Source organism: Anoplolepis gracilipes, chromosome 3 (genome assembly GCF_047496725.1).
Source record: "Anoplolepis gracilipes chromosome 3, ASM4749672v1, whole genome shotgun sequence".
NCBI lineage: Eukaryota > Metazoa > Arthropoda > Insecta > Hymenoptera > Formicidae > Anoplolepis > Anoplolepis gracilipes.
Genome location: NC_132972.1, coordinates 10,490,656 through 10,511,506, shown reverse-complemented (window position 1 = coordinate 10,511,506; position 20,851 = coordinate 10,490,656). Strand labels below are relative to the sequence as shown.

The following is a 20,851-nucleotide window of genomic DNA, read 5'->3' as shown; positions in this document are numbered from 1 at the left end:
TAAATACGTTTTAATCTCTATATTATACATGTCTTCGCTTTTTCGGTGAAAGAATCTTCAGCATACTGACTACCGGCGCTTCGAAGGTAAGCGACACTATGAAAGAGAACATGTAAGACAGCACAAGTTGTCCCACGAATGTTACAGCCTGAAAAAAATTATGTTTTATACAAACATTCTATTTAACACTGTATTTATTCGTCTTTTGCTCGACTTAAACTTACTACTATATCTTTTCCTAGATGAAACGGCGAATCTAGATTCATAGCGGTCAGACGAATCACAAGCGGATGAACTAAGTAAGCGCAATAAGTCACTCTGCTGAACGGATACAAAAGTGGCCACGACAGAATTTTATTTACATATCCTGAAAATGTAATTTTTTTTAATCCGTTTAACGATTAATGCAACGATTGACTAACAATTGTTACAATTAGTCTAGCGGTTTTTTTTATTAAATAAGTAAGTTTATACTCACCTCCGTAACCGGTGCTACACGCTATTACAATCCATGCTAAACTCATTGCCCATGCGCTGTGACTTAAGGAAGAATACGCAGCGGCTGTAGCGGGTGCAAGTTCTGCTTCGTATAAACCGTAAAGTAAGCTCAAGAGACATGCGGAAGACAGAAGCCATCCCACGATGACGGTAGTCTAGAAATAACAGCGTCAAAAATTATTTCCTTTGTGCATCGAAGAAGAATTAATTAATATCATACAAATATTGTGACATCTAAGACAGCCTCCGATTTTTCAAAGGCATTTTTTTAATTTAAAGTATATTTTTTTAACTTTAACTGTAGCTGATCGTACCTTGGACATTTTCATTTTACAATCAGTTTTAAAGAGAAAGTAGCCGACGGACATCCCAATCAAGTAAGGGCCTAATCTCGTCCACGGCTTGTCGTAGATCTTGTCGAAAAGGGCCAACGGGTCGTCCGAGCTCGGCATGTGATTATTAACCAAAGCGATGTAACCGGTAGTTATCCACGAGCTGATAAGTAGACTCACTAATGCAAACGCTGCGGTTTTGAAGTAAGTTGTAGCTAATACTAGTATGACACTACCCACAATGTAGAACTGTGTATCATCTGCTAGGTACCAGCTCCAAAGCATGCACTGCAATATAAATTGATATAATTTTTATAGAAATAAGGGAGAAAAAAATAAAATTTGCAAACTATTAAAGCGAAGTAAAAATAAAAAAAAACATACAGATTAAAAGTATGAAATTAAATTTAAAATTAATTATTTATTAATTTATAATTTAATTAAATTAAATTATTTAAAAAATAATGGATTAAAAATCAAGGTAAAATTAAAGAGAAGAGTTTAAAAAGTCATTTATTTTATCTTATCATGAATTTATCAAAAATATAAAATGTCATTCTATTATATAAAAAAAAAACCTATAAAAAACTTTAAAAAAACAGAATTAACTATCTTCAGAAACTAATGATCGAAGATTTGGAAAATTAAATATTTTATCACAGGAATAAAATCTTATTAATAGTAATTTTGAAATTCTTTGCAATGTCAATAAAATAAAACGTACCATTTGCTCGACGGGAAACCAAGTATTAATATAAAGCAAATTTCTCCACCAATAATTTGGACAATTATAATGATCCGGTGTGGGAGGCTCAAAGACGGAATTTGAGTGGAAATACTTCATCGAGATCTCAACCATACCCAGGATGAACATGTACGGTGCGGTAAGTCTGCTAAATCTGTACAAAAGAAGCCCTATGAACTTTAGAGTACCCGCGATAAAGCCTCGTGTGCCCTGCGTAAGCCTCTTCAGGTCGCCCTTGGCGTTGGTTCTGAAGTATAGGAAACTCACGAGCAGACCGCTCATGAAGAAAAAGGTGTCAACGCTGAAGACTCCGTTCGTGATGGTTTGAAAGAGGAATTTCTTCTCCACTACTTTACGATATTCCATGTTGTCCGAGTACTTGAAGAGAACGATGCACGTGTGCCCGAGGATAACCCAGGCTATCGATATCGCCCTTAGCCCGTGCACGGTACTGATGGTATCACCACCCACATTACGATCGCAGATGATCTTCAAGTTGGCAGCAACGGAAAACGAAAGCAAAAGTTCTTCGGGAATACCTGTAAACGCAATAGAAACGTCAAGGAAATCGCTCCATCAATTATAAAAAGAATTTTTATTTATATTATAAAAATCATCCACTTCTAATTTTCTAAATCAGAAACTTTAGATCTTATAATTATTGAGTTTTTATACTTTTATTTTTTTAATTCATATAAAAACAGGAGAGAACAGAAATTTTAAAAAATTTTCTTTTCTAAATCATATTGTTAAATTAGAGTAAAATATACGTTAAAAATATAAGAGAATGAAAAAAAAATTAATCATTGCTTTCGATGATATTGAATATATTTATTCATTTACAGATGATAGATGTACATAGATCGAATTCTTGTGATTTATTCTAATATTTGTTAATTTTTTACGACAATATTTTTAACGACTCTAAAAAATATAAATAAGACAAAAATTTAACGTACTAAGCTTTCTTCTCTCCGTAGTAGCCGTTGGTTGCAAGCCATTCTCACGATCATTGTTATTATTAATCGGTTGCACATCATTGCTGCTAGAATCTGCTACTGGAACAGGAAGGTAGACCTTACCTGGTACAGCTACGGAATATAATAATAAATCTTATCACTACTTATGTACCGTCCTTGTCTTGTCTTGATAGTCTGTGAGTGGTAGTCGTGCTTTATATTAGTCTGTACTTTATTTCTCATGAAAGACGCACCGAGACAATTGCGTTTTACGTGATTACAACATCATTCTTCAGAGTTACTGCGAGATGAGTTAGTATAGTAAGCTATAGCGTTTGTTTTCTTTGTGAAGCACTTATTATGTTATGCTGAAACGCGTCTTGCGTTATTATTTTCGTAAGTCTCACAATCATCAGTTTTTCTAATTTCGTACAAAGCGGTTCCTCGTATCTTTTTTCGTATTCTAATTTATCTTTATTTGGAATAAATATAGAATAAATTGTTCTTTTTAATAATAATATTCATTTATAATATTAATTTATAAAAGCTGTGTAATTAAAATAAAGAATTAAATTTTATGAAGATAGATAAGTAACAAAATTGTATTTTTTTATTTAATTTTAATTTGTTGTTTTAACTTTAACATTTATAATCTGAGATTCTCAAGTGCAAAGAGATGTTCAGTGCCGAGAAATTGAGGTAAAGAACGTCACTCATATTTTTATTCCATAAGAAAACGTCAATTTTAAATTAAAATTAAAAAATATGCAAGAATTGAAAAAATATGCGAGGAATCTGCAACATTGTTTTGCAGAGAGGAAGAAATAATCGTTAATTATCTTAATGTATTGATGTTGTCTTGCAATGACAACAAAAATGATCAACAAAACTCTTAAACGTGGACGCCGAGTTCTTTACCATTTAATGCTTTTCCATTGCCATTGGTGAGATGTTCGAGTTTCCCGTGCTTCTCTAAATCGTAGATTACGTTTTTCTGATGAGTTACTTTTTTCGATAAATAATAATCGTATCCGGTGCCGAGGATCATTAGTATCAGGACAATCGTGCAGATACCGCTAAAACACAAACATTTCTTTGGTTTGCGCACATCCGTCAAAAAGCTTGAGTTTTCAACATTTTAACTTTGAATGAATGAATAAAGAATATAATACAATTTAAAAAATAATAAAACAAAAGTAATATACATAATATATTTACCATTAAATCTCATATTCATCATGATAAAATATCACATTTTTTGACAAAATATTACTTGTCTAGTGTAATACAATTTTAATCGAGGATCATTTTTTACTACAAACTTACGCTAGAATCCAGAAGATCGGATCTGTGTACATATTGTATAAATTGTGCTGATCTCTGACTTTTTCGATCGAGGAATGCTTTGCCGCGAACTCGCCCGCGGCGAGTTTCCCGATCACGGCGACGTCAGAGGCAGAGCATGAGAACGGCAAACAAACACCCAGGTGAATCAATCTTGTCTGAGAAATAAAAGAATAGATTTTCTTTATACTAAACTTTATAGGAAAAATAGTATACACAATAAAAAAATAAGCACTAGTTTAAGAATTTATAAAAAAATATTTTACTTAATTTCTTCGTAAAATTATATATTACATTTACACATTAAATCTTAACTTTACCATATTTACATTCGAAAATAGTCCAATTAATGTATTGAAAACCTAAACATTGATGACATTGTTCTTTCTTTTGTTAGATTTTAAGCAAACATCCCAAGTAGCACATGTTCGTTTAATAAACGTTTATAAAACGAACAGTGCTACCTGGGATATTTATGAAAAGAAAGATTTAGTATCTTATTTTTTAAACTAAAAAAGCAAATGTGTCACTCTTATAAGGATTTTTTATACTTCATACAATTTATTATATTTTTAATAATTTTTAATATTACTAGTATTATTTATAATTTAAAATATTGAAGAGGAAACATTTCTTCGCATGAAATATTTTGTAGATTATGTAAGTATATATTCTGTTAACATGCCATTTCTTTCACATGTTTTCATAAAATAAGAAAATAAGTAGAGAAATCAAATAATATTTTAATAAATTAATTATACAATATCGATACTTACTGTTGTATATCGAGACGCGTTTACGGAAAGTCTCATCATGTAAAATCCTAGACGATAAGGTAGTGTATCGATGGGGTCCGTTTGAAACCACGTATTGCTTCCGCTATGGTCCGCGCTAATTAGTTTTCGTGGCTCAGCATTAAATTCTCGTACCTCCTCGATCGATGACTCTGTACCAATTTTGAGATTCTTTCGACTGTAATCTTGACCGATGTACTCGCATTCGGTGGCTGATCCAGTAAAGAATGAGTTACCCCAAAAGAATCCATTGGTATATCTACCCGATGCATCGTCCACTAATGAAACGAGAAGACAAAATAATTATTATTTTCATATATATATATATATATATAATATATATATTACGAATTTATTCGAAATATATGATTTGTAGAGACATAAAAAAATATATATAATGTATTATTAGATATTTATGTGTATGTTACAAGAGAGAAAAAATATAGTAATAGTTTTCTTATTCTACATTATTCAATTATTCTATGTTGTGTTAAATTTAAATTAAATTATGTGTATAACATGTGTTTTAGAAAGGAAAAAAACTGCATGTTGGTCGAAAAGCCGTTGATGCGAGACATAAGGTCATGAGTTCCGGAACACCTTGTAAGTGACGAAAGCGATCGCTGGAGAACACTTTCATCGAGTTGTGACGATGGAGCCGGAAGTGGTCAGTCAGGTGAGTGCGGCGAAAGTACTTTTATTCAAAGTAGGTCGACGACTCGTGAGAGTGAAAACGCGAATCTAGCGTTTGATTGCAAGTCTGAGGGACGATGCGTTGAAAATCTTAGATTTGGAACTGATTTCACTTATCGATATGTTTTTCTAATCAAATCGCTGAAAATTTCATGTTTTATCGACTAATTACGTGTTCTTATTATTAGAAAAAATATATTCATGTATGTTTAAAAAATATATTTTTTCATTTTTTATAATTTATATGAAATATTGAAACGATTGACTTTTACAAATCTTCTAATTTAATTTCATGAATCATTGAATCAATTAGAAGTTTTACGTACAACTTCCCTAATTTTTTCTAATATTATCTAATATTTGTCAATTTAAAACTTTTCGATCTTCAGTTTAATAAATTTACTGTAATCCTATATACACACACACACACACTGTGCTTTGCTCTTTTATTTACTTGCAGTAAAAAATTAGCTTAATTGTTTGTATAATTTTATAATTTATTCGCTTTCACTATTGTAAATCGTCCACACATTAACTAACAAATGCTACTTATTATCTAACATGATATTAATAAACTTCACTTAAATGTCACGACATGCTAATTTTTATTTGATTAAATAACCAGATTGCGTAACTCTCATGCGTATGCATTAAACAAGGGCACGCAAGTGTGCTTTTTACGGGTAAGGTAGTATAAAATCTCTTCGTATCGTAACGTAGACAAACATGAGGGATGGCGTTTCAGATTGTCGTCATCGGGAAAGCGTCACGATGGAGAGAGGTCTACGTCGGAAAGGGTTGTCTACGACGAAATATGCACTTTCTATTCAGGAAATAAAAGATATTATCTAATCACGTCAGCTTATGACAAAGGATTTTCAAGACTGTATTACATAGGACTTTGCTTGACGGCGGTTTTGTTACGTCACTTGCGGTTACGCACTTAAGGCTGCGGTAGACGTCACTGGTTTTTTGCTCTCGTCATCATTTTTTGCAACTCGTTTTGAGAACTTTTTAAAATTTCATCTGCTTCCGTTTACAGAAAAGTTTCATAAGATTCGGTTTAAATTACTTAAGTTAGTTAGAAAAGTTACTTTTAAGTAACTTTTTTTGGGCCCCCGAAATTTGAAGCTAAGGGATTGGTTAATGATTAATCGAATTTATAAATAATAAATTCCTTGAGTATTTTTTATTGTGTGATATTAATTGAATGATTTTGTTCTACTTATTGATATTTTAACATCGAAGTTCGTAGAATTTTCATAAATATTCTATTACGATAGAATTGGAATTTCGAGTTGATACAGATGATACAAGTTAGATTTCCCATCTTCACGATTGCTGTTTCAGATACAAAGCTGTCATAATTCACTTCAACCAACAAGATTATCAACACTATCAAAGATATCAATTTTAAAAAACATCAAATAAAAATCGACATCCTTGATTGTCGACCATTATAGTGATTTGTCGACTTCGGTATTTTCTTAAGCATTTAACTACGCGCATTTTTATTCACGTTTTGTTATTCTCGCTGCTATTTAAAAAAGCAGTAATTTACTTTCCATTACATTAACTCTTATTTACCTTTTTTATTACACTTATTTCGTAGAAGGATTGCATGTCTGTTAATTATATGCTGATCGTAAAACAAAATCGCGAATAATTTACACGAAAGAATAATTACGGTAAGAAACAGAAGAATTATATAATTATTATCAATGATTATAGAGCCATTTGTAATACTTGTGGTATATGTAATGCACGCATAAGTAAGCGGGAGATTTATGTGAAAAAATTTAATAGGTTTTCCTTATTTGCATTCCAAATTAATTAGATACTATGCAAATATGATACTGATGATGAGATAATACCTATCTATATCACGAAGTATTAGTAATGATAATATTAAATTAATACCTACGTATTAGATTTAATATAATTAATAATATTATATAATAAGTATATATTAGGTATACTAAAAAATAATAATAATGATGGATATAACGATGAAATACAAAACTGTAAGTGTATAGAGCAGTAAATTTAAAAAAAATTATCTTGTAAAATAGAAAGATATTTATTAATATAAGAATATAAAAATGAAAATAATTAATAATATTGAACAAAAAGCAATAAGTTTATTGAAATGTATAGATATGTACATAAGTATAAAGAGATATTCATTAGTTTGCATTTTGAATTATTAATTTTAAATGCATTTTTTCTAATTTAAAAAAAGGAATGTTTTTATTTTGTAAAAATCCTTAAAAAAATTTATATAAAATTAATTATGACTCTCTTCAGATTTATACCAAAAATTTCAAAAAAAGGTAAAAAATCGGTTCATGTCTTCTTCACAAAGAAGAACTTGCTTGTCGATCATTGACATTTACTATTGTCAAAGTTTGGTGATTATGCGAGATACACGTGGAGGCTCACAGTTGGATTAGAATACAGTGACTTTTAAATTGTGAGTCGTAGTTTTACACTTTTATTGCAAGATTTTAAAGTCAAGTTCATGATCGGCACGATTCCAGTTGTTACAAAACATAAATAGTTAATGCAACGCTCGATCTTATTGAACTTTGGAATTTTAGTAGTACTATTTTATATTCCATTCACACGTGCAGCAACGTTTCGCGCTTAAAACCTTGATCAAAAGATAGTTCTAAAGAACAAGCAACCGCAAATAACTTAATTTTAATTTAACATAAGACTATTTCTTTTTGTAAAAAATTTAATATTATATATTTTATTATATTTTATTATAAGATGCTGATGAATAAAATTATCTATCTATCTATATTTTATTATAAATGTCTTAAATAGAATCTTAATTTTATATTTTTGATTACTTATCAATATAAGTAGATAAAGTTTGTTCCACATTATACTTCTTGGTAAAGAAAAAATAATAGGTGATTGCTAAAAATTTAAAGAAAGTAAAGAATTTAATGATATTTTTTTGAAAAAAATACGTGTCGGGAGTAAATGAAAGTGGCTGATTCGCATATAATTCTCTTTCTTTCTCGAAATTTTATCACGATGTTCACGAACGCTTTATGTCAGACTAAACAAAATTTTATTTTCTAATGTAATTATCTATTAGTAAAATTGGAATTGCAATATTTTGTAGCTGAGACAACAATGTTACTTTTTACTTTGAGAGTTGGACAATAAAATAACAAATTATACGCGCGATGCTTGAAATAATCAAATTATGTAGCAATTGTAAGATTGGCTTTATGATTCTGGTAGAAATGTTGTACTGTGTTATTTTGTTCATTATACTCATTATATTTGCACAAAATGTTTCATGACAATATTTTGATTTGCTGTTTTCAATTCTGAGTATTAGCTATCTACGGATATGGCTAAGGAATTCTCGAATTGCTACATGACATTACTTTAATTATATTTTGCTTTGACAGTACATACTCGTTAAAATTGTTCAACGGAAATTTGTCGTCGCAATTGCAGTAGATTTCACATACATTGTAGTAAATTTCACATATATTTGAAAGAAAAAGTCCAACCAGGAAATGCGTCGACACTCATCAACATTGAAAGCTAAAAAGAAAGTGATCTTTCTAAAAGATAATATTCTTTTGCACATTTTATACAATGTTATTTTCTCAAGACGAGTTTTATGTAACTTTAGGATTTTCACATTACTTTTGTTTCGAATTTATAATAAAAACAGTAACGATTAATAATCAAATACAGAGTACCCATAAGATGTCTTGTTCATAATTCTAATTATAACTAGCTTCTTGCATTAGCGTGTGCACTTTTTTAAAATTATGCTTATTGTTTACTTTGTTACGTAGATCTATTTATATACGCAGTGCGTATATAAATGGGAGAAAGTGTGAATCCGGAGAGAGAGAAACGCGTTTGCATACTGATTGAAGCTAATGTTGCAATACTACCGTGTTTAACCGTCTGGCATTGACGATATTAATGTCTAGCTGACATTGGTTTGCTTTTTTAAATTGACGGAGGTCGCTTGGAGGTAGCGAGAGTATAAACGTCCTTGACTAACAATATGAAAGTGGAGCGGGTAAGAATTTCTTTCCCTCAATATTCTGGTGAAAGCGCCTTTGCTCTATCTAGATTGGAATTCATAATTTGAACCAATCATCTGAACTTTTAACATTTGGATATTGGACGATTCGTCTGTTTTCTTCATTTAGTCTCTTCTTTTCACACGAGACTATATCACATTAATATTATAAATATGAGATACAGATTGCTTAAGGTTAGGTTAATTTATAAGTTGCTTTAATTAAATGTATAATAGCTCTTTATAATCGTTCAAATAAAGTCTTTCGCAATATATCTACGGAATATCGCAACCAATTTTATACGTGATCACTTTGTCACATGTCTGATAAAATTAGATTAACGGTTTATTATGGCTTACGGTCATTGGTGTAACAATAATATTCTTCTCTTAAACTCCTAGTTATATACACCAAGACAACTAATTGTCTTAATTTATTTTTATTCTAAAATACTAATCTGAATAGAAATATTGTAAAATATTCTGTAATGTAAAATAAAAAATTCTAAGTTTTTTAAATAATATTATTAGCTAAAAATATAAAAAAATTATTTTTAATAAATTTTAAATTGTTTAGGTCAAAATATAAATTACTACTTATTTTTCTAAGTAGTTTTATAAGCTATAAATATCAATTGTAGTTTGCAGATTTACAAATAATCCTATTAATAAATTAGAAAAAGGTTAAAGAAAAGTTAGCAAACATAGAAATTAAAAACATGATAAACTATTGTAAAAAATACGTGACATTATTTCTTAATTATTTTGCTTTTAAAAGGCGGAGTACTGTATTGACATTCAGCGACATTCGTGTACACGAATGAAAGGGAACGCATGAATTTTAAAACATACGTTTGTTCTCCCAAAAGAGAGGCGCGGTGACTTTCTTTTTCCGACATGCACGAAAATGTAATGACCTCGATACACGAAAGTGAAACGCATCCCGTTTCTAATGCAGCTGTCATTTATAGTCACGTTATTGCGACAATAAATTGGTACGTTTCAAAATGAAGCTATAATTGGTTGCTATTGAAACAGTCGATCGTAGTGTGATTGACCTTTTCGTTTATTCACAATTGAGTAACACAAGTTTGAGCAAATCAAAAGTTTGCCCGTGACAACATACACGCAATCGGTCAACATTTGTATGCATCGATCATATGAGAAAAATGTATTCAACTCTCTCTGGTTGCAAATCTCAGTCAAGTTGCAAATTAGCAATTTTTTTATGAATTATGTTAATATTATAAAAATGTTATAAAATTAATATTATAAAAAATATTGTTTTTTCACAATATTATTCGAAATTTGATTGTTTATTTAAAAATGCCTTTGGATGCGAGTTTTAGATACAATTACTCAAAATTGTAATTTAAAAATTTTTTTCAAGTTGTTCGAATCTATTGTAACAATGCAATATTAAATAACGAATGCAAAGACACAAGTTTTAGCGATGATTGTAAAAAACTACAGGTAAGTGCATGGTTGAAGAGTGAGCAAACACATTTGTCAGTTTTTGGCGTTTTAACGATGTACACTTTCTAATCTGTTTCTTTCTACTTTATTAGCATCTAAAATCGTCATTTTTCTGATAAATTGGGACACTAAACATTCGGAAATATTTTTTTTCACATTTGAAAAATCCGCGAAGAGAAATTTTAATAAATTCTTTTAGACAAAAAAAAGAGACACACGTAACTCTGGAATTTTTTTCATTGTAATAAATTACATTATTTTACATCACATATAATATATTTGAAGTATTATTATACTTATCACTTTCACTTGTTACCGCAGATAGATTAAACATAGTGTTTATCAGAAAAATGACGATTTTAGATGCTAATAAAGTAGAAAGAAACAGGATATATATATATTCTTTTTCTATGCGTCACTTTTTTCTTCTTCGTAGTTTTCGGTGAATTCTAGATTATTAATTTGATGAAAGCTACCCGAATATTTAAAAAAGTGTACCCCATTTAATTAAAAAAATAAAGGGTACCTTCTTGTCCCCCTAAAAGTCCCCCCAAAAAATTTTCCTACGCGCCAAGTAATCAGTCCCCATGTGCCATTTAATGTAAAAAAAAAGTCTATATCTCTAATAGTTTCGGAGAAAATAGCCTGTCACAGGTTATTTGACCCACCCTGTATATATATAACTTTTTTATATATATATATATATATATATATATATATATACAGGTTATATAAGTTATATATATATAAGTAATTTCTACAAATTTATATCATATATGTATGTGGCGTTAACTGTCACCTATCAATTTTCCTATATCATAATGATATTACGTCATTTCAATTGCTAAGATATGTTTCCAACACTTGCAATACAGCATTTATATTGCTTTCCTAGAATTCACCGAAAACTATGAAAAAGAAAAGTTACGCATAGAAAAAGATATACATATATATATATATAAACAATTGAAATGACGTAATATCATCGTGATATAGGAAAATTGATAGGTGACAGTTAAATAATACTATCTGTTACTATTTAACTAATAACTACTAATTTTATTTAATTGTACCACCAATTATTATTGATTTCAATCTGCGATTAATACTCGCCACATACATATATGATGTAAGTTTGTAGAAATTACTTAATCAGTGCGTGTCGAACATTTTACACACTATGTAATTACGAGGATACGCCTTCACGTGTGAAACATACCTGAAAAAAATCTATATGTATCCTAATTATAAACAAAAAAAATATATCAGATTATGTATCGTTTTCTAAAGTTTTAACGCTAAAAAATAAAATCAAATTTTACGACTATAGTTCTAACTAATAATTATATTTATAAAATAATTGATAGGAAAGTGCGTAATATTTTTAAATAAAGATATCTTTATTTATATTAAGAGAAGGATATCTTAATTTTGTTTTACATAATTTAACGCAATCATTAATAAATTTGCATTATTGGAGAACGCAAATCATCGTGGATTGAATGATCGTAATCTTACGACTCATCGATATTACTGTCTAAAGTAAATCGTCTAGAAATAGAAACGCGTTTCCGCGAAAGCGAAAGCTTGCGATTTCATCCCCAGCTGCCACGTAATTCTCGAATAGTATAATCTCGCTAATCGCAATGCCGATTTGGACTTACCGCTTTCTAATGCCAATCGTGTCTCTGTACAATATCTTTTGTCTTTACAATGCAATTTTAAAACAAATTATGCACGCGCTTGCGTGCATTATGCTATATGTATATTTTAAAATATAATAATTCTCTCTTTTTCTATAACACGTGTATTTACGCATCGAAGTCTGTCGGAGAAAATTACTTATATCTTTTTGGATAAGAACAAAAATAGAAATATTACTTGTCGCCAGTGGTTTTTTAAAAAAGTGAAATAATCTTAAACGTCGACCTGACTGGCAAAGGATATTTATTTAATTCTTATGAAATGTTACATGACGTTTCGACCCTTGGTTTGGGTTTTCTTCAGATGTCCGAGTTCTAAAAAATCGAAAGTTGTCAAATAAAAAAGCAATATAAGTACGTCCGGCTTATAAAACGCTATAAACCAAAAAATAATGCAAACAAAAAACAAAATTATTTCCTGAAATACATATTGCATTCAAGTAAATATTACTTGTGTGAGGTATATCATAAGTTTATCACATATATTCAATTTATTCGAAATATATTATGAATCTTATTGTTAGTAAGGGTAGTATTTCAGTCAAGAATATTAAATTAAAACCAAAATTTGGTTTGTTTACTACGTAGAGCCTTCTTCGATACAATTTTACAATATTCTTGAAAAGAAAATAAATTCTTTTGAATACATGATAAAGAAATAAAAAATTTTTCTATAATTTGTGATGAATATATCTTAATCTCTACTATTATTAAGAATATATATTCTTTGTTGAAGAAAACTATTAAAAGAAGAAAAATAACCTGAGTAGTCGCTTTTTCTGGCAGTAGAATGAAACAAGGGCAATAGAAAATGTTGCCTATTAATTTTATAATAAAACATGAAACTTAATATAATTATAATTTCTGTTAAACCGTAAAGTGAAACGATAATGCAAATCAGTGAAAATAAATCATATATTTTAAGGAAAATATAATGCTTAAATTATTTTGACGTGAAATATAACTTTATAACTGTAGAAAAATATATTCTAATAAAATTGCTGAATTATATATACCCAAAAGAGTACACTTCTACGAAACTTTTCTATCTTTTGAAGTAAATAAAACTATGACTTTTACTCTTTCGCGTAACATCTCGTTTTACACATATTTTATAATTTAACAAAGCAATTATATGTAAATTCAGCATAATAATTCATCTTCTTTTAATAATTTGTTACAGTAGAAACCAGGAAGTGATATTTTCTATTATGAAAACAGTAAAATACATCGCGTGAGAAAATAAGTGCCTCCTCCTAAAAGTCGAAAGAACAGCGTCATTTTCAAGACAAACGATTCTTTTTAAAGTGTCATAATGCCCTCTCTAATGATATTTCTTTTCGAGCGCAGATGCATCTTTCACCTTTGCTGTGACATAAAGTTCGCGAGATTCACAAATACTATGACGATGATGCATATCATAGGTCTCGCGAAGAGTGAAAGCGGCCGATTAAGTTTGTTTTCTTTGCGATTAGAACATGTTTCACGTTTGTAATGATCATTTGATGAGAGGAACGACTTGAACACAACAAAACTCATCCGCAAAAATCGGCGTGAAAAATTGGCTCACGTCTATTTTCTTTCAACGAATATTGCATCAATACTTTTTCGATGATTTTTCCAATTTTCGATCTCTGAGAATGAAATGTGAGAGGAAAGGAGAAGAAAAGAGAAGGTGAACCCTGGCCTATATATATACTTAAAACTTTTACTTGAACTCTGCAGATGCCAGGTTTCCTTTTCAAGTTTCTTCCGGAACAAGAAATTCGAAACAAAAAAAGAAAGGATATTTATCTGTGATCTAAAGTTGCTTGAGCAGTTTCGAATAAAGCAATAAAATAAACCGCATGCACATATTATAGATATCAAATGTTAAAATAAAGCTTGAAAAAAATTAAAATATCTCAAATGTTTTTAATTCATGCCATAAATATTCGTATATATATTGATAATATAAAAATGTTATCTATGGAATGTAATAAAAATATTCTAGAATATATATCGCGATTTATATACAGATATTCAAATATATGTAACTCTTATTTATATAAACTATTTTTTTTTTATTGCGATGTTGAATACTTCGGAGTGTTATGATGTTTTGAGGAAAAAAATAATTTATGTAAGAATTGACAGTATATGTAGTCTTTTTTTCATCATATCAATAGAAACACTATATGTAATCGGATCATATTTCAAAGTTGATTTTTAATGTTAGTAAAATGTTTTCAAGCGAGAACAAAATTCATAAAATCGCAAAATTTTTCTTCATATAGCCAAAGATAATAAAATTTTTTTAAAAAAGATACAAATATTTGTTTTTTGATACATGTGAAAGTCATAAACAGACTTTATTGCTATCCTCTACTTGATTTTTGTAGGGAATTACTCGAACAACCTTTCCTACGTTATATCAACAATAAGTAGCGAAAAAAGTCATCTATAAAATATATATAGTTAAAGTATTATCTATTATGAATTATTTACTTATTTTATATATTTAAATATTTTTCATTTTCTTTCAAATGAAAATTAGATTTTTTAAAAATAAAATAAAATAGAGGAATAGATAGCTTTATCTGCTAAAAAATGATTACATTTTTGTGTACACTCGGCGCGCGTTTAACGAATATGTGAAAAATAGTATTGACCGAGAAAAATGAAACGAGGGCGCGATTTGTCAGTCGACGCGACGCCACGTTTCTCGTTAAGCCGGCACGCTTTGATCGGTTCTTTGTCTTGTCATTAAAAAAGTGAAACTTTGCGAAATCACGTAAGTAAACAAAGGGAGTAACGGAAGAAGGGACCTAAAAGCAATTGTTTGTAAGGATATTCATTAACACGACTTTGACATGAGTTTCCTTTTTTTCATCGACAAAGTGGACGACATTGACAGAGTTTCTTCAACCTACCAATGTTAATCTTAAAAGCGTTAATGTTTTTGACGAATTCGAAATCAATATTTGCTCGAGGAAAGTTACGAAATAGAAGTTGTCATTTGATTTTAATTGGTACACAATATTTTAGTATATTTCAATTTCACGTTTCTTATTAAATCTCCAATTAGAATTACGTAAAATTAAAGTCGGATTGGTAATGATGTCTTGTTGATTTTAATAGAAAAAAATTGATTGTAGCTTGAGATCAAGTCTCGACTTAATCTGTCATTAAAATAACGACAGACGATTCCGTGATACTGGCAGCATATCCTTGAGGATGCATTTTTAATGATCATGATGCAATTGAAAGAGATTCATTTAAATAACTAATATGTAACGCAAATGATTTAGCAGAATTATCTCGTAATGTTACTTAGAAAGCTGCATCAGGGAGAAAGTTGCAATACATAGGGAATGGTACATAAGATACGTACGTAGAGTGTATAAAATTTCTTCGTATAAAATCTGCAGATGTAATCAGAGCAAGATATGCCTGATAATTGTGTAATAGATTATATAAAGGAATATCGTAGGTGTGTCATAAAAAATATTTGTAACATAAAAAGAGAAACACAAAAATTATGTAATAAAAATATTTCGAGAGAAAAATGGTATCAATCATATTCAAGTACAATTTTAGATGTTTATATAACTTAAGTTATAGTAAGCCTTGTTTTATATTATTTAACCAAAAGTATAAATTTTTGTGTTTTTAATTGTAATCGTGTTACCGAACACGTATTGCCGTACACTTTGCAACCTCTACTTTATCTTTATGCTTTTCTTGGCTATTACAAATAAAAATAAAGATATTTGTAATCATGTTGCTGTACAATAACTGTAATCTTTGCTTTATCTTTACGTTTCTTTTAGCTATTAAAATACAGAACAAAATATAGAATAAAAATACAGGACAAAAAATATAGTACAAGAATATTCGTGGAAAAAAAAATATTGATGATGTATATTTATTATTTTTTTATTCAAATAAGAAACTAAATGCACAGTAAAACAACTTTCTGCACAAGGCAAACAATTTGTTTCAAGTACAAAGAACATCCTTGTTATTGCAGAATGATTTTTTTCATACGTGGAACAGGTTCGCCTTGTACAGAACGTTTTGTTACTGTATATAGCAGCTTAATTATAATAAATAGATTATAATAAAAAAGATAATCATGAAGGTTCTTGCCCTGAGCTCTTTGTTCCTATTCCGTGTATTTGTGTTATTACTGAGACCAAGAAGATAAAGCAGAAATTGCAAAGTTATTAAATGCATTTATTAAATCCAATATTATATTAAATGCAATATGATTGAAGAGCGAAAGACTTTAAATTAAATGACTTCGAATAATCTCTAAAATGAAGTTTATTACATAAACAGAGACCTAGAAAGTATATAATTCAATATAATCAATGCCTCTTCTATCGAGATGCTCATTAACTATGATCGTATACTATTAGCACGCAAAATCGAGACTGTTTCGTTCGAAACATCAAAACTTTAATGTTATAAATAATTTTAAATCAAGATACACATAATGTATTATATATTATAATTTCAGTATTGAGATAGCGTATTAAAACTAACAATTCGATAAATTTGTAATAAATTCATATTAATTATTAATCATAAAGAAAATATTGTTTCAAAAAATGTAATTAAGATGATTATGGAAATGTATTAATAAGTGATATTATAACAATATTTCCAAAATTCGTGAAATAAGCCGCTTTAAATCGATGATAAAAATTTATCAAAATTTCACCCTAGTTTACTTAAAAATGTTTAATAAGAATTCGTGAAGACAGTTACGATATATACTTTACTGCTGATGTTGTGGCTGATGCGGTTAAACTTTCTATTGACATAATAATTTTTGCTTACTGACAATGTGTATAACAATTTCATAATATAGGTATAAGAAAAAAAGAGAAACATAAGCGATGATGATTTATCTGCCACTATATAAATAACAGTTTCATTTGTCTTTTATAATAAAGCCGGCATTCATAGTCCGTTCTTTTATTTAAAATTGTCTTAAGTAAGATTTTAAAATTCAGTTATTTTATTAGCTGAATAGAGTCTTAAAACGATCTAAGATCACACTTAAATATAAGAACAGATTATAAATATCAGCCTATGTATAAAATCATAAATTTTTAGATTGATAGAATATAAGATAAAATATTAAATAAAATATTAGATTGATAGAAAAGTTTTTGTTTTTTAACATTAAAAACATATGCGAAAAACGAAATTATTTTTCCACTAACTCAATATATTATAGAAAGGAGGAGGGTCAATAAGGCCCGATTTTGGCCCACTCACGATTTCGTTGTAAATCATCAGAACTACTTTTTAATACATAAGAAACTAAATTTAGTTGATTTTAGCTGTCCTAAACAAACATGTTCAACCTGCTCGTTATCCTGTTTAAAGACAGAAATTCGTATTTATGGATATGGTGTTTAATACTACAAACATTATTAATTTTACGAATAAAAATAATTTTAAATTATGATATTAATTATGTCCAATATAATGTTTACGATTTTCAGGCGAGTTGTGTAGTATTAAACACAATATCCATAAATACGAATTTCTATCTTTAAACAGGATAACGACTATGTTGAACATGTCCGTTTAGGACAGCTAAAATCAATTAAACTTAGTTTCTTATGTATTAAGAAGTAGTTCTGATGATTTACAATGAAATCGTGAGTAGGCCAAATCGGGCCTTATTGACTCTCCTTTAATTAAATTTAAAAAATTTATGATTTACTTACATATACAATATATGTATTAATATTTATGATTTACTTACGTAGTAATATTTTTCTTAATATCGAACTAATCTCTGATAATTTTTAGATATATTCAAATTTATTATTTGTGGATTTTGATTAGAAATTTTATATTTGTAACTTACTGTTAATGATTTATTAACAAAATATATTTTAATAAATAGAGGAATAATAAAATATTTTTTAATTATAAATAGAGCGTTCTAACTTTGAAATTGGGTTTAATTTTTAATTTAGAATTTCAAGTTTGATTTAAAATACGCAATTGAACAGCAAAGCTGATATTGAATAGCAAAGTTTAATCGTACCTTTAAGAGCCCATAATTCTTCGTTCTTCAAAGCCTTGACGTACGTTGTAATATCTTTGCTGCATTGCACCCCGATGGCGTATTTTCCTTCTACCCAATTTCTTACTAAATTACGTGCACTGAAAACGTCCAGTGTGTCCGACAAGCTCGTCCAATTCTTTTCGACCACCTCGGTTGTTGTTGGCAAACTTCTTACTCGGAGAATCGATTCTTCTGTGTTCTCGTTTGGTATATCGGTAGATATCTCTTCGGCATAAATCGCAGACAATATAAGCAAAGTGACAATTAGTAAACGCATTGTACTTCTCATATTTAGTTCATAAATGTTCACAGAAAAGATCAACGAAGCACGTTTTAGAAGGAAATTCGCGCAGGAACACTAATTGCGAATCTTCAGCATCGTTGTCAATTCAGATAACAGGCTTTTCGTGATCGATTGTTGAGAAAAATTTGTCTTTCGATGTCGATTTTTACAGTCTGCTAAACAGACGAACGTATCACGACCTGAAAAGTCGAACAAACAAAATATCGATCCCCTGTCAGGTCTATGCTTATCACATTGTCGGGCAGTTGTCAGGGTTGTCTCACTTGTTTCTGCGCTCGATCAATTGAATCTTGATTGATCACGTCGATCCACAATGTACGATTTAACGTAATTATATCAATCTTTGCAATTCCATTTTTGTAACTGTCGAAGATCTATCAGATCTTGTTGTGATCTTTTACATATATGGCAACGTCGACAATGTTGCGTCTACTCTTAACAAGAAAAAATAATATAGAAACAAATAATATAGAAAAAGATAAGGTGGCCTCTTCTTTCACACTGGATGATCACGGATCAACTGTACGAGTGGATTGTAGTCTGACCAATGGTTCTTGAATGTTTCGCGGTACCACAATGAAGAGACTGGTGGGGCCGAGTCTCCCTGTGGAGTGAAAACTGACAACCTTTAAACTGCGCGCAAGACACAACTGGAATTCATTCACACGTGTATTTCCGCACGCTTGAGACATCTGATAATCAGAGAAAGAGAAAGAGAAAGAGAAAGAGAGAGTTCTTTTTATTTAATTAGTGTAAATTCTACAATCTCTTCTTGAATAATTTGACAAAGTATAGCTACCGCTGATGTATATAAGAATTGCTTGAGTGTATGTAATTTTTGAAAAAAAAAATCGCTAAAAAATATTTGTTAGGAATGTTTGTTAAAGAATCTACCATTAAAATTCATGATCTTATAGTCGAGACGTTTGTATGCACAGAATTTAACTCGATAATTATCGTTAAAATTCTGAGGAAGTTGACATCAATTTCCTCGGATAATTTTTTGCAGAAGGGTATACTTTATTTCTTACATATTTTAAACGAGACGTAAAAATCAACCGCGTCATCTAAGAACTTTCGCTCTAAAAGGAATCAATTTATAATATTCGAGAGTGTAAACATTAATGATATTCTTAGAATTGCGCGGCATTACTATCATCTTTAGGTACATTACATAACTGTAATTCCGGTTTTACATTTAGCATCATTTAGCAGAAAAACTGTCCGTCTTTCTTTGGTTCAATGGTGGACCAGTATGTCGCATATTGGTGTGATAAAAATATTTTATGTTTAATTTAAAATTTAAAATTTTATTTTAAAAAAATGTCTCCTTTAGATTTTTTAAACTTCGTAGTGGCAATAAAAGGAAAAAGCAAAAGTTATTTTAATAAAACTCAAATACGCGAAACAACTTATGACAGGATGCGATGCGGACTATACTGTTTCAGGTAATGAATTACAAAACTTTCAGCATCGCTTCGCATGAGTTCGTGCCAGATTAACGACGGACTCTAGAAGAAGTTTCACTGTGAAATTTTATACTATTAGAGGAACGTTTCTCTCTCTCTTTTTCTCTCTCTTTCTCCTTCTCACCAACTCTTTGACAGACTATCATTGGTTGTTCGGTCATGCTGAAAATTCTTCTCTTACGGGGCTCTTCGACAATGACTTGCTTGTCGAGACTCGCAACTGTCGTATAAACGGGCGAAAAAGCAATATCGAAGATTCTGCGTTGAAATTAACAGTTAACAGAGATTACATAAATGTTGATGAGTGGAACGCGCGTTTACTTCTTCTGTAAGAAAAAACGAAAAGTTTTATGCAAAACAGAGTATTGTTCCATTAACATAATTATTAC

General features: G+C 29.6%; 1 protein-coding gene across 3 annotated transcripts; it reads right to left on the bottom strand.

The window, feature by feature from the left end:
* Positions 1 to 8: 8 nt before the first annotated feature.
* On the bottom strand, positions 9 to 19,565 carry LOC140663548 (nose resistant to fluoxetine protein 6-like). Of its 3 annotated transcripts, none has more exons than XM_072887784.1 (10): positions 18,669 to 19,565; positions 4,655 to 4,950; positions 3,861 to 4,036; positions 3,453 to 3,610; positions 2,535 to 2,666; positions 1,555 to 2,114; positions 813 to 1,118; positions 479 to 653; positions 225 to 367; positions 9 to 148 (listed from the first exon to the last, which is right to left on the bottom strand). In XM_072887784.1, the coding sequence occupies exons 1-10, from the start codon at positions 18,976 to 18,978 to the stop codon at positions 23 to 25; spliced, it is 2,382 nt and encodes a 793-aa protein (XP_072743885.1). In that variant the 5' UTR covers positions 18,979 to 19,565; the 3' UTR covers positions 9 to 22. The 3 variants fall into 3 exon arrangements, with proteins under 3 accessions (XP_072743885.1, XP_072743886.1, XP_072743887.1); XM_072887785.1 differs by having other exon boundaries at positions 2,535 to 2,633; XM_072887786.1 differs by having other exon boundaries at positions 2,535 to 2,630.
* Between the last annotated feature and the right edge of the window lie 1,286 nt (positions 19,566 to 20,851).